At 39.6% G+C, this 20,815-nt stretch overlaps 1 protein-coding gene across 1 annotated transcript; it reads right to left on the bottom strand.

Annotated features, from left to right (window-relative positions):
• Window positions 1–10,923: 10,923 nt before the first annotated feature.
• Window positions 10,924–12,345, bottom strand: LOC105039143 (uncharacterized). Its single transcript, XM_010915163.4, has one exon. It carries the CDS (start codon window positions 12,187–12,189, stop codon window positions 11,266–11,268), a length of 924 nt encoding a protein of 307 aa, XP_010913465.3. The 5' UTR covers window positions 12,190–12,345; the 3' UTR covers window positions 10,924–11,265.
• Window positions 12,346–20,815: the final 8,470 nt, after the last annotated feature.

Raw genomic sequence — 20,815 nt, 5'->3', positions numbered from 1 at the left:
TGATGTCGAATTCTGTGAGCTCGATCGCCCATTTCGCCATCCTCCAGGAGGCATCCGTCCGGTGCAGAATCGCCTTGATCGGTTGGTCGGTGAGCAACGTTACGGTGTGCCCTTGAAAGTAGGGTCGGAGCCTCCGGGCTGCGATCAACAGGGCGTAAGTTAGTTTCTCTAATTTAGTATACCTGATTTCGGCATCTCTCAGCGCGCGACTGACGTAGTAGATCGGCCGTTGGATTTTTGCTTCTTCCTTGACGAGAACTGCTGCGAGAGCCGTAGGGGAGACCGCCAGGTATAAGAACAGCTCCTCTCCAGGCTCGGGCTTCGCTAATAACGGAGGTGAGCCGAGGTAGCTCCTTAGTTCTTCGAACGCCTGTTGGCACTCAGTGGTCCAACAGAAGTCCTTCGGCCGCTTGAGGGTTTGGAAGAAGGGTAAGCACCGTTCGACCGACCTCGCAACGAAGCAATTCAGGGCTGCTACCCTCCCTGTAAGGCGCTGAACCTCTTTTATCGACTTCGGAGCGGCCATCTCCTGGATGGCGCAAATTTTCTCTGGATTGGCTTCAATTCCGTGCCCTGATACCATGAAGCCCAGAAACTTCTCCGAGGTCACTCCGAAAGCATATTTAGTCGGGTTCAGCTTCATCTTATATTTTCGGAGGGCGTCGAAGGTCTCCTCGAGGTCGGCGACGTGGTTCATGGAAGATTTGCTTTTCACGAGCATGTCGTCCACGTAGACCTCCATATTGTGGTCGATCTGCTCCTTGAAGATTTTGTTCATCAGCCGTTGGTAGGTTGCGCCTGCATTTTTGAGGCCGAAAGGCATGACCCTGTAACAGTAAAGACCACGGTTAGTAATGAAAGCAGTCTTTTCTTCGTCTTCCGGCGCCATCCTGATTTGATTATAGCCGGAGAATGCGTCCATAAAGGTGAGAAGCTCATGGCCGGAGGTTGCATCCACCAGTTGATCAATTCTGGACAGAGGGTAGCTGTCCTTCGGGCATGCTTTATTCAGCTTTTTGAAGTCTATACACATCCTCCACATGCCGTTTGCCTTTTTGACTAGGACGACGTTGGAAATCCAGTCAGGATAATTGACTTTTCTAATGAATCCGGCTTTCAGGAGTTTGTCCACTTCTTCGACCATCGCTTTCTGCCTCTCCGGTGCGTGACCTCGAATTTTTTCTTTCGTCGGTCGATGCTTTGGATCGACGGTCAAACGGTGCTCCATGACTTCCGTGTCAATCCCCGGCATGTCTGCTGGAACCCAAGCGAAGGCGTCCGCATTCTTTTGTAGAAAATCGATGAGTTGCGTCCGCACCTTTTCCCCCAGGTTAGAGCCGATCTTCACCACATGCTCCGCATTCCCGTCGTTCAAAGGGATCGAAACCAGATCTTCGATTGGGTCGCCCCTCTCCTCAGCGAGGTCGTCGCGGGCGTCCAGCCCATCAACTGGATAAAGGTCGGATTGGTCACTTCTTTGCAAGGCTATGTTATAGCAGTGTCTGGCCAGGGCTTGGTCTCCCCTGACTTCTCCAACCCCCTGGTTGGTAGGGAATTTCAATTTCAAATGATAGGTTGACATGATGGCTCGGAGAGCGTTGAGGCCAGATCGGCCGAGGATTGCATTGTAGGCTGACGGCGCCTTCACCACCATGAAATTCATCAGAGCCCTGGATTGTCTTGGATATCGATCCGCAGCTACAGTCAAAGTTATTACTCCCTCCACCGGAACGGCATCGCCGGTAAACCCTACCAGAGGAGAGCTAATCGGCCCCAAATGACCGTCAAGGATGGACATTCTTGAGAAGGCATCGTAGAATAAAATGTCGGTCGAACTTCCATTGTCGACAAGAATGCGGCGGACATCGTAATTAGCTATATTCAAAGAAACTACAACTACGTCGTTATGAGAAAATTGAACTCCCTGAGCATCTTCTTCAGTGAAAGTTATGGATTCCTCGATCTTTTGCCGCTTGGGAGGTCCGGCCAATACGCCGATTGCTCCCTGCCAGGATTCTTCCGAGATGGTATTGGCGAAATCCGTCGGAGGTCGATTACCTGACCGCTCCATGCCGGCGGCCGTTGTCGTAGGAGGAGGAGCCTGAGAAACTGGAGGCAAGGCCGAAGCCTGAGATCTGACTGCGGAGGCCATGGGTCGCCGTGCGGATGCTTTGCGGGGAGGCATCGGGCGAAGATCTAGTGGGGGAAGGAGGAGAGGATGTCAGAAAAGATGACCGGAGGCGGTCCCGTTGAGCGCTCCTTTAAGAACAAGGGTACTGCGAAGATACAGACCCTTCCTCTAGCGTCAATCCTGTTGGTGCGAAAATCCGCCTGCGTCGGAGAAGCTAGAGTCGAGGGTGTCGCGATCGCCGTCGGGACCTGCAAAAAAAGTTTAAACCGGAGTTAGGGTTGCTCCGACAAGACCCTCCGATGCTCAAGTCAGTTCTCTACCTCAACAAGAATGGAGTGCTCGAACGAAAATTTTAGCAGAGTTTTGGGATAAAAATTAGAGCTTAGAGAATAACGTATCTGAGTCCCCCCTTTTTATAGGCGGAGGGAGCAACGGATTGATAGCGACGTTGGTAACCGCCTAGTAGTGGGCCGCTCGGGGCCAGGAAGAATTTATTATGAAGAGTAATGGGGTGGAGTCGTGGCCATCACCGTGACCTGCCACGTGGAGTCTGTTGCGGAGAGTGGAGCGGCGTCCGTTGTCGTGACTCGCCAGGAAGTGATGGAGCCGCGCAGTATCCGTCGCAGGAAGTGGAGCAGAATCGTGGCCATTACTGCGGCCTGCCGCGTGGGGCCTGTTACGGGGAGTGATGGAGCCGCGCAGAATCCGTCGCAGGAGGTGGAGCAGAGTCGTGGCCGTTACTGTGGCCTGCCAAGGAGTCCAGGCCTGTCGACCGAAGTTCGATTGAAGCGCCTGACGAAGAGAGGTGGCTATCCATCTGAGAGGAGCTCGGATGCTGCTGGCGGGCTGTCTACCGTTGGGTGCCTTGAGCGTTTGTACTATAGGCAGGGGCCATTTGCTATAGGAGCCCAATCAGAGGCTTTCTGTAGACGAAGTCCGGCTCCCGTAGGAGTCCGGATGAAGTCTTCCTGCAGTCGGAGTCGGAGACGAAGTCCAGCTCCCGTAGGAGTCTAGACGAAGTCTGCCTGCAATTGGAGTCGGAGACGAAGTCCGGCTCCCGTAGGAGTCCGGACGAAGTCTACCTGCAATTGGAGTCGGGGACGAAGTCCGGCTCCCGTAGGAGTCCGGACGAAGTCTACCTGCAATGAAAGTCGGGGACGAAGTCCGGCTCCCGTAGGAGTCCGGACGAAGTCTACCTGCAATTGGAGTCGGGGACGAAGTCCGACTCCCGTAGGAGTCCGGACGAAGTCTACCTGTGATTGGAGTCGGGGACGAAGTCCGGCTCCCGTGGGAGTCCGGACGAAGTCTACCTGCAATGAAAGTCGGGGACGAAGTCCGACTCCCGTAAGAGTCCGGACGAAGTCTATCTGCAATTGAAGTCGGAGACGAAGTCCGGCTCCCGTAGGAGTCCGGACGAAGTCTACCTGCAATTGAAGTCGGAGACGAAGTCCGGCTCCCGTAGGAGTCCGGACGAAGTCTACCTGCAATTGGGGTCATGGACGAAGTCCGGCTCCCGTAGGAGTCCGGACAAAGTCTACCTGCAATTGGAGTCGGGGACGAAGCCCGGCTCCCGTAGGAGTCCGGACGAAGTCTACCTGTGATTGGAGTCGGGGACGAAGTCCGGCTCCCGTGGGAGTCCGAACGAAGTCTACCTGCAATGGAAGTCGGGGACGAAGTCCGGCTCCCGTAAGAGTCCAAACGAAGTCTACCTGCAATTGAAGTCGGGGACGAAATCTGGCTCCCGTAGGAGTCCGGACAAAGTCTACCTGCAATTGAAGTCGGGGACGAAGTCCGGCTCCCGTAGGAGTCCGGACGAAGTCTACCTGCAATTGGGGTCATGGACGAAGTCCGGCTCCCGTAGGAGTCCGGATGAAGTCTATCTGCAATTGGAGTCGGGGATGAAGTCCAGCTCCCGTGGGAGTCCGGACGAAGTTTATCTGCAATTAGAGTCGGGGACGAAGTCCGACTCCCGTGGGAGTCCGGACAAAGTCTGTCTGCAATTGGAGTCGGGGACGAAGTCCGACTCCCGTAGGAGTCCGGACGAAATCTACCTGCGATTGGAGTCGGGGACGAAGTCCGGCTCCCGTGGGAGTCCGGACGAAGTCTACCTGCAGTCGGGGTCGGGGATGAAGTCCGACTCCCGTAGGAGTCCGGACGAAATCTTCCTGCAGTCGTGAAGAATGCTAGTGGGGGGTTTATCCGTCGGTAGAACTCGAAAATGCTGCGGAGACTCGACCGCAGGAGAGAAGTCGCCGAAGGTCGGACGTCAGTAGAATCCCTGAATGGTCACTCCTGACACGAACTTCGGTTGGAAGGAAAATTTTATACCCAACAATTAGTATGTTAAGATTCGATTTTAAGTTTGAATATGGCTCAATTGATATCCGAACCAAGTCAAATCAACCTCAAATTTTATCTATTTTTCATTAAGCTGAGCTCAAATTTGAAATACCAAGACTCGATCAATTTTGAGCTAAATTTTAAATCTAAATATTTTAAATTGAATTGAGCTCGAACTTGATTTAGCTCGATTACACTCCTAATTGGTGGCATGCATATGCAACTGCAACATTAAATTTCATACATGCATTTCAAGCACAATGCGCAAAATTCTAACACCACCTCAAAAAGGAGCATCAGAAAAGAGGCTACAAAGACACGTCCATTTAAGAAAATTTCAAACAAAACAAACCACTCAAAAAGGCCAACATTATTGGAAGTCATCGAACATTTCCCTTAGCCATGGCGGCCTAATACTTTGCATGTCAGACTTACTTCAATGGTACCCCAATTAACTTCAGACAGGAAAAAAAAGTCACGAAGTTAACACCTCTCACGCAACGTTTCAGGGGACCAAAAGAGAGCTACCTAAAATAGCTTTCTGCCCAAGAGGTAAAAGCATCTCCTTCATGTACCCGGGAAGGAGGAAAAGCATCTTGGCCAGCTTCTTGTGAATGAGCAGTGAATTGCATGGTTTGTGGCTCCCAGAAAATGCCCAAAGCTCATGGTATTGCTGGAAATTTAGGGAACAAGGCTAGTTCTGAGGCAAAAGCAACAATAATATGGTGCAAGGACTTGGTCAGCAAAAAATGGAGACAAGTCAAATTGTTTACAGTTGATTCTGCTAAACTTGTTCCCAAACAAATATCTGAATTTACATAGATGCCATCCAAGTTTTCCAGTCATCATTAAAGTGCACTACCATCAAAATATATATCAGGTTGATGCCCATACATGATACGTTTGACACTTGACTACAACTTGCGACAACTTCATATTCTAAATGATCAACACAACCTATCAAGACTCTTCATCTTAGTCAGTTCATAGTCAAGTACATTTTTTCTTTAAAAATACCTAATCCTTTTCTCTTGATACAAAATTAAAAAGAAAGGATCAATGTACTCCTAGGTGGCATTTGGCTGAGGAATAAATGGAGGTATATCCTAAAGTGAGGGATATCCCCCAAAATTCTTGCCAAACACCACAAACTTGGGACTCATATCGTGACAAGGGATATCTTCCAATATGGTATAAGTTTATTCCACCAAGATGGTGGAAAATAGACTTATACTAGGGAATAGGCTTGTCCTTATTCCCTTCAATTACCGTTTAGCCCTTATCCAGTCTATAAACACTCAAAAGATAAAAGAAGGCAATTTGATTTTTATAATGAAATCCAAATTATCAGTCTTTTTTTTTTTTGGAGAAGCAATTATCGCAGAGTTCGATATGCATTAACAGCAGCTTATAACCTCCATCTATTTCCTGCACTTATTCCTCAACCAAACACCAAAACATGCCTATTCCATGGAATAGGCCTATTCCTTCAACAGTGCAAGAAATATCCCTCCCCCCCACCTATTCAGCAACTGGATACCACACTAGGGCCTGTTTGGATGCACAAACAGACCATTTCAGATAAATGCCTCACATAATGGAAGTTTAAAAAGGAAAGAAACAACAATTATAAAGAAATATGGACGCGACAGAGTGGCTTAACATCATGGAATGCTGAAGAACCAGGATAAGTGGTTCATAGTAAAAGGTGATTTGCAGTATCCTAATTGTTTTAGGATTCTAGGAGACAAAATTTCCTTACCCAAGATGATGATCTCTCTTCTCCGCTGACTGCAAATAACCATGCAAGGCATATTCCAAAAACAACTTAATCCTACATCCAAATGGGGCCTCAAGGTTCTTAAAATGTTAAAGCATGGGACATTTTAAGAAAATTCCAGCTTGGAATCTTAGGACCTCCTATATATCTTGACTATAATTCAGCTTTGCAGAAATGTTAGCCCACCTGGTTTCAACCGATACCACCCAGTTTTCCTGGTTGCAACCACACCATGCTGTTGAGTGACATCTCATTGTTTCATGACTGCTGTCTACACAAATCATGCCCAACAATTGATTCCGTCTGGTCACAACTTAGACTCCAGCATAATAACAACAAATATCAAAATATTTAAGCATCCTCAGGTCAGCATCACGTAAAGCTTCTTGAGAACTGCACATTCTTGTTTCCATATATGCCAGATTGAATTAGAAAGAACCACTTATTATTCAGATTTTCAAGCAACTGAGGTGTAAATTTTCTGATAACATATGTTCATCACCTTTTTCAAAGCATCTCACAACAAAGCATCAAATGAGGTCTCTGCAAAATTTATCCAAGCTCAATTCCTGTAGAAAGAGTTTCTGAGACTAACTTCTTTGAAAGACAAGATTTGAAACTCCTCCTGTACCACAGGGTATTACTGATACTCATCTCCTAAAAATCGGCAGGTTATAATGACAACAATGGAATTACCACCTCCTCAAAATTAGCAGTCTATAATTACATAGAAGTTTTGAGCATGTATGTTTCCGATGTCTAGTCTTTCGACTTTGGTACACCTTCATATATCACCAACAACAATCGCAAATATGACTCAACATCAAACTGATACGCTCCAATAGAGTCTGGTCCAACTCATTGCAAATGATATGACTCCAATTTGGCCCTACCATGACAAATTCACTTGCATATAGACTTCTAAGTAAAATTGGAAGTGAAATGAGAGTGACAGATGGTATCGCACACAGTTCATTGACATATAACTAATATAAACTAGCATGCTTATCCAGGGCTCCGACTGTACATCCACCTTTACGACATGCAGTTTTTTATATTTTTATGTTAACAAACCATGATAATCTTTGCATTCATATAGGATAAGCTTTTTCCATAAAGACCACAGGTATTGTTACCACTTCCAACAGTCACCTTGCAATAATCCATTAATGGCGAACCACTAGCATTGGACCTGAGCATGATACAATTCAGCTTCTTCTGTTTTTAGGGCTGGTAAGTAGAGCATTTATAACCATTCAAACTCAAGCAGAGGTGATAGCGCACTCTTTGAAAAAGAACATTGCTCATCCTCAGCCAAAATTCAGACAGGTAACCCCTAGCCACTTTAAATCAACCTGATAATTTCAATGATCCTTCTACAGTAATTGCTTTATCATGATAACTTCAACTTGATCCTCAATTACTGTTAGATTTATTTGCTGCTTGAACTGTACAGATTCCATCTATCTATTTGAGATCAGAATGCCAGTGACTAGCTGAATACACACCTTGACTGGATTTTTTTGTTGCCAGTTTAAGTTGGAGAGTGCTGAGAATTCTAGCAATTATCACCATAAGTTCAATTGACCAAACAACAAATGATTTTCCCTATCGATAAATGTTTTCCTTTCTAAGACAAGAAATCACACAATATAAGAGCCCATCCAAATACCTCAAGAAGATCACCAGCACTTAAGGAAGTGGGAAAACCACTGAGCTCGCCAAGAAAATTAGCCTCCAGATACTAGGTAAAATTATACCCATTCTTTTTCTTTATGAAAAATAATGATGTTCCTCTGCCTATTTTAACCAATGCATGGTGAAATGGAAAATACCCCACTATCTCATGCTCTTCAAGCTCAGAACCACTGATCTCCAACACAAGCAAAATAATTTTGGGAAACCAAGAAAGGTTCCACCATTGCTCAACTTCTTGTTCTGTCTAATGCCTCATCCACTATACACAACTTACCAAGGAAAGATTGTTGTAAAGGAATCTGAATCGAATGCAATAAAAACTCACTTGTCAGCAGTTTCTTGCAATACTTCACCATCCATTATTGAGGAGTGGCAGTAGGACAGCTTTCCAATTTCTTTAACTATCTGAAGTGTATCGACTTAGTTTCATCTTACACCAGCTATTTGACTGCAGCTTTCTAAGCTATCAAACTTACTCCAACTTTAATGAGTTTAACAAACTTTTCATATAGAGCTTCCTCAGCATTATTGAACCTGAAGCTTCTTCCCGAAGACTACCTTTTTTTTTTTTTTTGTATCTACCAAATAAAGATCAGTTGAAAATTTACCAATTCCAGAGCCAATTACCAAAAACCCAAGCTAATGTGCTCAAAGTTCTTATTTCTCAAATATTTTAAGTTTTGAATAAGACAAACAGAGGAATAGCAATTAAGACTATGACCCAAAAAACCCACATTTCATAAGGTTAGTTAAAGTCATTCAAAGTTTGTACAACAAATAACTAATGATGTCCAAAGGGAAATAATCCTATGAAAAAGAATTGGACATCTCATGCAGGATTCTGCAGGAGATAGAGGCTCCAAAATGTTGTCGTAATATAGCAAAACTTGGAAGTGCAGTTGGCAAGAAGTTAATGCAGTACTAGGAAGGATATAGAGGCCTAAAAAGGTTGATAGTGTTCTAAGATGGTCATACTTGGAAAGAGTAGGTAGCAAGAATGTAATATCTAACATTTTATTTGTGATAGTAAGTGATAGAAATTAATGTCCAACTTAATTTAGCAGGACGTGAACTAACAGTAAGAATTTTCCTGACAAAATTTGGTGATGTATATATAAGTTTCTATTCTTTATTAAGGGTGTAGCGGAGCATTTTTGATAAAACCGGTTAAATCCAAATTGCAAGACATTGAACTATGGAGATTGAAAAGAAAAAGAACATAGTATAGTTAATGTCAGAGTATACAGTTTAAGGAGTTCCATGGAATTGATGAGTTGGGCAAGGCAATTTAAAGAGAAGATGAAAAACATTACAAAATAAAATTATATGATAAAATTATATGAATGTGGAGTCATCACTATTTGTACAAGGTTCCTGAAGTTCGTCTAGATTGAAGACTCCACTTTCAATTATGTAATTATCACAATGATGAAACACCTAGCATAGTTTTATTTGCAACTGAATTGAATTACATACGAAAGAGAGTTTGCTTGCACATGGACTGTTATAGGTTTAAAAAAATAAAAACACAGGGACACCCTTATTCCAAACCCCCTTCTTCTAAGAGGCAGCTAAAGGCTCCAAAACTCCCATCATGACTTCACAAGCTTTTTTAGCAAGGCTCCTTAGCACACAAAATATGAATGAAACAATTTAAAAATCTAAGTCTAGACAATAATGCCTAACATTTCCAAAATCCAATCCTAATATCTGTCTCAACCCCATCAATAAATAAAATGGACCCTTTAGACACGAAACTATTGATAGCAGGACTCCAAACCAACATCTAAATAAACCTATCAGAATATATAATAAAACTAAAACAAATATATAAATTGTCATTAGGCTTTCTGCTAACTGAAATGTGCTAAGGTAGGGTAGATTCCTTTGTCATCCTCAACAAGATATAACCCATTAATGAGAGATAATCTACTTTTACACTCCATCAAGTATATTCTTGGGTCGTATATAGTTGCAGCAGGATGTGATGCAAGAACCCTGACCTTTGATTGAGAGTATATGTATCATGCAGATATCAAGAGAAAACAACACAAAAACGATTTGAAAATTGACTTCAGATCCAAAAACAAAAATACATAGCATTAGAGAGAGAGAGAGAGAGAGAGAGAGAGAGAGAGGCCAAGAGTATAAGAGATGATAAAAAATAACTAAAGAAAAGAAGGGAAAAACTCATATTGAAGGGAATTCCACATTTCAAGAAGAAAACAAAGAATAGATGGCAAAATTTTTTTTAAAAAAAAAAAAATGCTTCTTCAAAAGGAATATAACTATATAAGGATATGGATTATATGAGCAACGGTACAACCATATGTGGTTTTTGTTCATGAATCTTCTTTTATAGACTGAAAACTATATCCTAAAAGTGTTGATAATGTCTAAGTCATCCACCTGATATAATAAAATTGTTGCAAGAAAAATCACCTTATTAAGTTGCTTGGTATCTTGATAAAATGTGATTATCATACTGACCCTAAGTTATCTAGCACCATCTTCCAAGAAAGATCGAAAAAAAATATTAGAAAACCAAGTTACAAAACCAAGAAAAGTCAAATTTAGATTGAATGAGGATTAGTTGTTGCGCCACTTGTTTATATTGCTCCAAATTTGCCCTTGGGTTCATAAGCTAAATGATATTTGTTCTATCTAGATTAATCTTGAGTTGTTGAGCCCATCCATTTGGAGATAAATGATCACAATACATTCAATGTAGTATCTAATAACTTCTATACAGTTTTAGCAACAATGATAAGAACTTAAAAGAATGAAGAACTCCCATGTTCACCTCGAATGTGTTACTTATACAATAGAAAATTGATAAATCCATTCTTTAGCTTCAGATGTTAAATTTTTCTCAAATATATTCACGTTTCAGAAAGAAATTGAAGATAAGACTAACTGTAGAAAGAGATTGACATAATATCCTGCACGCATCTAGTCTGCCAGCAAATCAACATTGAATACCCAGTAAAATTCAAGTACTCTTCATGTCCAAACTTATTATTAGCATTTTAGTCTAATGCTGTAAATTAAACACATATGATGGCCTCAAGCAAGACAACAACTCAGTAATCTTCCTATCTCATTCCGACACAACTAAAACTAAATTACACAAGAGTATCTACAAGGAGCATTTTTCGAATCGTATCAAAAGAAGCACCCAACAAGGTGTTTCATCAGAAACACATCACTACAGGTACACTCTTCCAGATTTTAAAGCATCCCCGGACAAAGACAATCTAAGGGTGCTGCAAAATCCTATCTTTTGTTGGTAATCGAAGCCATTTGACTTACCCTGTCAGTGAGACCCACCAGCAGCCACACCATTCGCCTCCGATGTCACGGGCAGCACGACATCTCCCCACTTCGTACCATTAACCTCTTCCGCAATCTCTCCCTCTTCATCATCGTCCGATTCCAACGTGAATTGGGACGGGACATCGCTCATCTGCAACTCCTTATTCAAAGGCCTGTATCCCTGCTGCACCCCGCCGCCCATCTTCCTGACCACCGCCGCGTAGGCCCCAACGCCGGCCAAGACGAGGAGAGCGAGGTGACAATTGAACTGAAGGGTGGCGATGGCGCGGCCGCGGTGGTAGTCCATGTGGGTCTTGCACTTGATGGTGTAGTTGGCCCAGCTCCTTTCGTGGAGGGAGCAGCCGTGGGCGATGAGACTCGTGAAGAAGGAGAAGCCCATCTGGAGGAGCCAGGTGCCGTGGAGGGCGAGGCCGGCGGCCCGGGCGAGGCGGGGGGCAAGGGATCGGGGGCGGGCGAGGGCGAGGAGGGTGGAGGCGGCGCAGAGGAAGATGGGGGCGAGGAGGAGGTCGAAGTAGCGGTTCTCGATGCCATCGAGGTCCTTGCGTCGGAGGTAGAAGAGGAGGAATTCCTGGGCGAAGGCGGAGAGGCAGAGGAGGTCGAGGAGGGAAGGGGGGAGGGGGAGGAGGTGGGCGGGGGGGAGGGAGAGAAGGCCGGCGAGGGAGTAGAGGAGGAAGAGGGCGGCGGCGGCGAGGGAGGAGAGGGGGAGAGCGGGAGAGAGGGGGTCGCGGGAGGAGAGGGAGGAGATGAGGGAGGAGAGGATCGCAAGGAAGGAGAGTGTGGCGACGGAGAGGAAGCGGAGGGGGAGAAGGGAGGAGGGGGAGAGGACGGGGAAGAGGGATTCGAGGGCGGCGACGAGGAGGAAGCCGAGGCCGGCGACGGAGAAGGCGAAGAGGCCCGCCATCATTGCTCTCTTAGGTGGAGGATGTAGCCGGCCGGCCGCGATCGCCGAGAGATCTAGCTCGTATTTCTAGGGTGGAGGGATTTCATGGGTTTTCTTGGTCAGCAATCGGCGTCAGAATTGAAAATTCTGTCTGACGGACAAGGAGGAAGGTAGCAGTTGGGTAACACCTCTCGCGGAAAGCGGGTTATTGTGGCCCACGGGAATGTGCGACGTAGTTTCGGCAAATACGGTACCGAATTCATCATTTATGCACAAGTAAAACCGTTTTGTCTCTTCGCTTCCTTTTGTAATAAAAGGTAAAGATTTTATGTCTGGCTTATTATCCGATAGAAATAAATTTTTACTGGTTCATGGTTTGTCGTTTGATAGAAACAAAAGTTTCCCGGCTTATCTCCTGCTCGAGAGAGGAAAACGTAAGAAGAAGGTACCAACTAAAGTAAAAGCGCCATTATCGAATAAAGTCGAAATTTCAATGCTTTTTTTATGATATGATTGCAGCTATTCATCCTTCACCAGCAGTAGTTTAAGGATGTGGTAGAGATGACCCTTACTCAAACCCCCCAAAGAAACTCATCTCTTACTTAGAAGAGGAAAAAAGAAAAATGCACCAACTAAAGAATGAACGCAATCATTAAATAAAACCAAATAATCAATATTTTCCTGGTATGATTATGGTTATTCAGTCTTTCCCAACGTTAGTTTCAAGGATATGGCAGAGAAAACCTTAATTTTACCTTTTTTTGTATTAATTATTGCACAAGCGATGTAGTTTTATGGAATGTTATTTTTCATAGTTTTTGATAAGTTCATCTTTTCAGCAATAATCTAAAACTATTTAATAAAAATAATGACTATGCTAACATGAAGAGTTTGCTTGATTGGATAAAAATCATCCTAGTTAGTAAGAAAAGTTGGCATCGGAGAGATCCAATATGTGATGCCTCTCTAACTATCATTTGGATGGCTTATATGGTGGTAGTCAATGCATCAAAACACCGCCTCCATTGTTTTTAGGTAGAAGAAACAGATTATATGATAACTTGGAAGTAGCAAGGCACGAGATCCAGATAGACAACAACATCCTAAGAAGAGTAACAAAAACATGTGCTGCAAATGTCAACTAAAGTACTATGATTATAGCCGTCGAAGTGGCAATTCAGTGGAACGGGCCACTTACTTCCAATCAAATGACCTAAGTTCGAGTCACGATGGATATCGGACTTTGATGAAATGCCAGGATGCTGGACACGGGTCGGAGTGCCTGACCTCATACAATAGACCTCTCCAGCCTAATTTGCCTAAATAACAATGAGTGAAGATCCTAATATGAATTTTTAGTTATTTTTTTAAAACTAAAACTTTTCAATGGATCATCTGAAAATGTTATTTAGAATTTCTTTTAACTAAAAGATCATTACTCATGGATTAACTTTTAACCACGCCCAAATAGACAGCCTCTTGAGTCTTGATACCAGGTGCAAGTATGAGTGAGATGGGCTCATAAACACCAATGAATAATTCTTTGTGCACCGTGTGTGGTGCAATAGTAGCACACTGTTCAATAATATTGGGACACGTAGTGCATTTAGATGGGACGGACATTTAATACTGCTCAATTTTTTTTTTTCTAATTTTCAATGATGAAAATATCCTTTCCTCTATACAACAAAGAAAGAATAGTATTATTACTTTCTAATACCTCGTATGACTTTTCATGAATATATATGACATCTTGAACCATATATATGACGTCCTGTATATTTATGACATCTTGAATAATATATATGACTTTCTGATACCTTGTATGACTTGGTATAAATATATATGATATCTTGAACAATATATATGACATCTTGAATAACATATATAGCTTCCTAATACCTTATATGACTTTCTGTGAGTATATATGGCATCCCGAACAATATATATGATATCCTGTGAATATATATAACATCCTAAACAATATATATAGCTTCTGAATATCTTATATGACTTTCCGTGAATATATATGATATCCCAAAAAATATATATAACTTTCTGTGAATATATATGATGTCCTGAATAATATATATGACTTCCTAATATCTTATATGACATAAAGACATCATATATATTTATAAAAAAGTATATATATTATTTAAAATATTATATATTTATAAAAAATTATATAAGATGTTAGGAAGCTATATATATTATTCAGGATGTTATATATATTTATAGAAAGTCATATATATCATTTGGAATGTCATATATACTCACAAAAAATCATATAAGATGTTAGAAAATTATATATATTATTCAGAATATCATATATATTTATAGAATATCATATATATTATTTAGGATGTCATATATATTCATAGAAAGTCATACAAGTTATCAGAAAGTCATATATATTATTCAGGATATCATAAATATATAGAAAGTTATATGTATAGTTCATAACGTCATATATATTCACAGGAAGTCATACAAAATATTAAAAAATAATAATACTATTTTTTTTTATTGTATAGAAGAAAGAGTGTTTTTGTCACTAAAAATTGTTGGAAGAAAAAGTTGGATGGCATTAAATATATTTTTCATCATTAAGTACGTTACGTGCTTTAAGATAATTGGGTGGCGTGCTCCACATCAAATTTATTGCTGCACCCAGTGCACAAAGACTTTCTCAAACACCAATTCCCATCTTCTAATATATATATATATATATATATATATATATATATATTTGTATGTATGTATATATGTATGTATGTATGTATGTATATATGTATGTATATATGTATGTATGTATGTATATGTATATTAAAATGGAGGCATTAGCCTTCGTTCACCACATGTTAACCTTCTCCGTTTGACACATGTATAATTGTGCTTTCCGTGTTCCTGCTTCTCGTTGCATTCACTGAAGCATCAGACCACTTGCTTCATTCATTTGTCTCCATGTGCGACTCTCCCACCCCCTTTGCTAGATATCGATCTCCGCCGCCTACTTCTCCCACGACTGCCAGCATGCTCTCTACTCTGAGATTATCTGCTAGCCATCTGCCAGGACTTCTGTAGTGGTGGTCATGTCGACAAGGATGGAGGCCAGGGAGAGGCTCGAGAGAATGCTAGTGGTAGGGCCAATGGTGATGCAGTGGACATTGGCAGGGCAGTCGATGATAAGGAAGATGACGTTGCTAGCATTGGTGACGACGAGGGGGAGTCGGCGAGGTGGGCAATAGCGTGTAATTGGGAATTGGTGAAATACAAGGGGTAGTGAGGTGTGTTATCCACTATGAGATTTGATGCGTAGAGAAGAGAGAAATTGGGAAAGGGCTTGCGAGGGCTACAGTTGTGGCGGGGCCTGTGGTGCTTCTAGCGGGGGCATGCCGATGAGGCGACACTCCTTACTTTTTGGGATCTCTCAGAGAGGTTAGAGATGTGGGTGATCCCTCTCTACGTGGTGGCCCACACTATGACTCTGGCCCTCTGCCTCCCCTATGCTATCTTTTTCGAGGTCGGCATCTCCATCCTCTTCAGTTTCCTCCCCACAATCGTCTGTGTCTTCACTGCCAAGGTCCTCGATGCCTCCTTCTCTTTCTGGATCGGATGGTCAGTTACCACTACCACCCCCTCTTCTTTCCTTCCTTCTGTTCTGTTTGGAATCTAATATTTTGTGATCTACTTGCTTCATCGGGATAAAAAATGAATCATGATGTAGTAATACTCTATTGTTTTGTCCTTCTTCTTTGATTGGATAAGGAAAAAGGAAAAAAAAAAAGAGATTGGGTTGTGATTGTCTAGGGCTAGGATGGGAGAATTCAGGGAATATTTGTGATGGAAGGCGATGATTTCAAGGACTGCCTTATATTTTTTATCGTATGGGAACGTCCTAATCCTCCAAAACTTGATCCCTATTCTTTTGTAGAATATGTATAAATACTACTGTTTGTATTTGAAATAGAGGAGCTTAAGTTTGGACATGGTGGATGTAGTTTTTAGTTCACTGTTTGGTATCTAATCTAATCTAATATAGATATATTAAAATGAAGGCATATGTATTGCCAAAACTTTTGGGTGTCGGAGTGACGACTGCTACCGCATCTGTCGTAGCTAGTGTTGGTGTTCCAAATGGCTGGAGAGCGAGGAGGGGATGGGGTGTGGTGTCTAACATTCAAGAATTCAGATCTGGTGCCATGCCTGTTGGGAGTAATTCTTTGTGCACCACATACGGTGTAGCAAAATTGACATAGAGCGTACCATCTAATCACATGGAGCCACATAACATAATTAATAATGGGACAGATATCAAATATCGCTCAGCTTTTTTTTTCTGTAAGATTTTTCATGATGAAAATACTCTTCTTTCCATAAAATAAAGAAATAATAATATTATCACTTCTTCATATCTTATATAATTTTCTATGAACATATATGACATCTTGAACAATATATATATTTTTTTATATTTTTATGATATTCTGAATAATATATATAACTTTCTATATCTTGATGATTTTCTATCCATATATATGACATTCTGAATAATATACATGACTTTTTAATATCTTATATGATTTTTTATAAATATATATAATATTTTAAATAATATATATAATTTTTTATAAATATATATAATATTTTGAATAATATATATGACTTTCTAATATGTTATATGATTTTTTATGAATATATATAATATCTTAAATAATATATGTAACTTTTTATGAATATATATAATATTCTGAATAATATATATGACTTCCTAATGTATTATATAATTTTCTATCAATATATATGACATTCTGAATAATATATATGACTTCTTGATGCCTTATAAGGAAGCTATATATATTACTCAAGATATTATATATATATTCACAGGATGTCATATATATATTCATACGAAGTCATATAAGGTATTAGAAAGTGATATATATTATTTAGAATTTATATATATTCATAGAAAGTTATATATATTATTCAAAATATCATATATATTTACAAGAAGTCATATAAGATATTAAAATATCATATATATTTATAAAAAATTATAAATATTATTCAAAATATTATATATATTGACAGAAAGTCATACAATACATCAAAAAATCATATATATTATTCAAGATGCCATTAAGATATAAAAAGTCATATATATTATTCAGGATATCATATATATTTACAGGATGTCATATAAAGTATCAAAAAATAATAATATTTTTTTATTTTATTTTAGAGAGGAAAAAATATTTTTATTATTAAAAATTAGAGAAAAAAATAGAGCAGTATTAAATATCTATCTCATCATTAAGTACGCTACGTGGTCCAATGGATAGTACGCTCCACATCAATTTTATTGCATAAGAAGTCATATAAGCATTAGAAAGTCATGTATATATATATTATTTAGGATGTCATATATATTTATTGGAAGATATATATATTGCTCAAGATATCATATATATATATATATATTCATAAAAAATTATATATATTATTCAATATATTATCTATGTTTACAAAAAATCATACAAGGCATCAAAAAATTATATATATTATTCAGAATATCATAAAGACATATGAAGTCATATATTGTTCAAGATATCAGATATAGCCATGGACAGTCATACAACGCATTAAGAAGTAATGATGCTGTTGTTTCTTTATTCTAGAGAAAAAAAAATATTTTTATCATTAAAAATTAGAAAAAAAAATTAAACATATTAAATATCTATTCCATCATTAAGTATGTTATATGATCCAATATGATTGGATGGTGCGCTACACATCAATTTTATTGTACCACATAAGGTGCACAAAGACTTTCTCTATCGGTTGATATACAAGACTTGAATATATTTTTAAAAAATATATAAAATAGATAAATAAAAATAAATATTATTTTTAAAAAAAAAATCATGTCCCATGCACGGGGTTATATATTTTTGGAGAAAAATTATCTATCAGTCCTTAATTTGACCCATAATTATTTTTAATTCTCTTAAGTTTTCAGTTAGAATAAAATGTCTTTGGACTACTAATGACTTATTTTTGGATCTCTACTGTCTATTGTTGCCACCTGTTATCGTTTAAGCCCATTTAAATGATAGAAATGGCCTTGATGATTTTAGAGGAAAAGATTAACTCTGCAGAGACTTACTTAGGGATGGATTTTTGGTTTATTTGCAAATGCCGCCCCTTTAACTCTCTCAACTGGAATCCTTTCTTAATGCCACATCTCCAATCCCACATCGTCACCACCATCGTCGTCCTCTCTTTTCACTCCATCTCTACCAGCAATCAAGGAGGTAATATCTCTTTTACACCCTCTATTTTTCTCTCTCTCTCTCTCTTTTCCTTCCTATTTTTTTTTCTTTTTTCTCTGATCTCTCCCTCATTCCTAAGATTTTTTGGATTTGTGGTACGATCTCAGCTGATCCATCTTTATCCCTATTTTGTTGGTTTCAAAATACTGCCACTCATCTTTAAACCAAAAACAAAAAAGAAATGGTCTCTGTTGTTTTATTTATAGTGTTATTCATTTATTATATAAGTAAATAGTTAAATATATTTTTAAATATTTATTTATTATATTATTTAATAGCTTGATATATAGATGGATTGCTGATATCTGTTTCATATTCTCTTTATCAATATGTTATACTACACATTATTCATAAAGCAAGTAATTGTAGATAGATTATCATATAGTGGTGACAAAATACGGACAAGAAAGAAACATATTGAGGGTGAATCGAGAGAGCACATTCGATAAAATTACAGATGGGATATATAGTAGGTGGGGCATAGATAAAGACATTCTGATACTGAAATATCAGCTTTCCATCCTAGAAAACTCTATATTTAAACTCAAGAATGATAAGGGTGTTCAACGCATACTTGATTTTCACATTGCACTGAAGTCTCCGTCAATAAAGATCAATATGGAGACCAACCTTAATAATGGATCAGAATCAACTCATCTAATTGAGTCGGGATAAAATTTCTTCTTTAAATTATTTTATTATGAATTGATTTATCCAAAGTTCATTGTCCACTGTAATTATTTCATATTTTTGATAGCATAATTGGTCCACAAGACGTTGGGAGTATCGTTCTCAAGGTCACAGCTTCATCTCAAGGTTCTACATCTACATCTGGCCTTCGATTAGCTAGATTATGGGAAAATGCCATAATAAGTATTGGTCAGATATTTAAAGATGCAACTCATTTTAAGGAGGTACTAAGAAATTATTCAATCGCCCATAACAAAGATTATCAATTCATCAAGAATGATAAATTAAGAGTTACTATCAAATGCATCAATAAAAGTTGTCCATGGTGACTGCATGCATTAAGGGTTGGGTAGCAAGAGACTTTCAAAATCAAAATATTCAGTAACATACATACTTGCAGCAGTGGCATTGGGAGGGACGGATATCTAAAGGCATCAAAAATATGGGTAGCCGATATAGTACTTTAGAAAGTTAGAGACAAACCATTGTATAAACCAATTGATGTCAAGAAGGATATTCAAAAAGATTTTGGCATTCATCTTCCTTACAGGTAAGCTTGGCTCGATAAAAAGGTTGCTAGAGTTGCATTACATGGTGAAGATTATGCATCATTTGATCTTTTGTGATGGTATGGTGAAGCAGTGGCTGAGACTAATCCAGAAAAATTATTTGTACTTAAGTATCCAGATGGATATTTTGAGAAGGTATTTTTATGTTTTTATGCATGTTTAGTTGGATTCAAGAGTGGATGCCGTCCTTTATTGTTTATGGATGGAACCCATATCCTTAATAGATATGGTGGTGTAATTTTCTCAGCAGTGGCACTTGACACTGAGAATGGGATGTTTCCACTAGCTTTTCTATTGTTAGTACAGAGAATGATGCCAATGAAGTTTGATTTTGTGAAAAATTCTATGATGTAATTTATAACAATGAAGATCCTTACTATCATCAATTATGTTTTATTTCAGACAGAGCAAAAGGCTTAACAAAGGGTGTGAGAACTTCATTAGCTGATGCTACCCATGGTTATTGTTTAAGGCATCTAAAGGAGAATTTCAAGAAAAAACTTGATGGGTTATCTGTAGCACAAAAAGAAAAGATGTTGAGCCTACTTGATAGCGTAGCTTATGCACTACAGATATCACAATTCATTGGTTGACATAAGAGAGATTTCACTGAAGACATGTGAATGGATTGAACATGGCTCAGATATTGATCACTGGCCAAATTGTCTATTTAAGGAAGAACAATATGGGGAGATGTACTCTAATATTGTAGAGTGATTTAACAATTGGATGAAAGAGGCATGACGACTTCCAATAACTCCTATAGTAGACATGCTCCGGTATAAGATGATGGAGTTGATGCATGAGAGAAGTGATCGCTCCCATAAATGGCAAACATATCTAGTTCCTAAGATTGAGGAACTGATAAATATGAACATTGAAGATGGAAGAGGTCCTACAGTGTGATATTCAAATGACGAGCAGTTTGAAGTAGTCACGGATTGCCTATACGAAGTTAATCTAAATATCCGTACTTGTTCATGTAGGTATTGGCAGATCTATGATCATCCTTACTCACATGCATATGCAATAATAATTAAAAAGTATGAGTCA

Source organism: Elaeis guineensis, chromosome 1, assembly GCF_000442705.2.
Source record: "Elaeis guineensis isolate ETL-2024a chromosome 1, EG11, whole genome shotgun sequence".
Classification (NCBI taxonomy): Eukaryota; Viridiplantae; Streptophyta; class Magnoliopsida; order Arecales; family Arecaceae; genus Elaeis; species Elaeis guineensis.
This window is presented reverse-complemented; position numbering and strand designations above follow the sequence as displayed.

What these genes read in the sequence shown, in the direction of transcription:
- LOC105039143 (XM_010915163.4), bottom strand. Translation starts at nt 12,189, where the DNA reads ATGATGGCGGGCCTCTTCGCCTTCTCCGTCGCCGGCCTCGGCTTCCTC.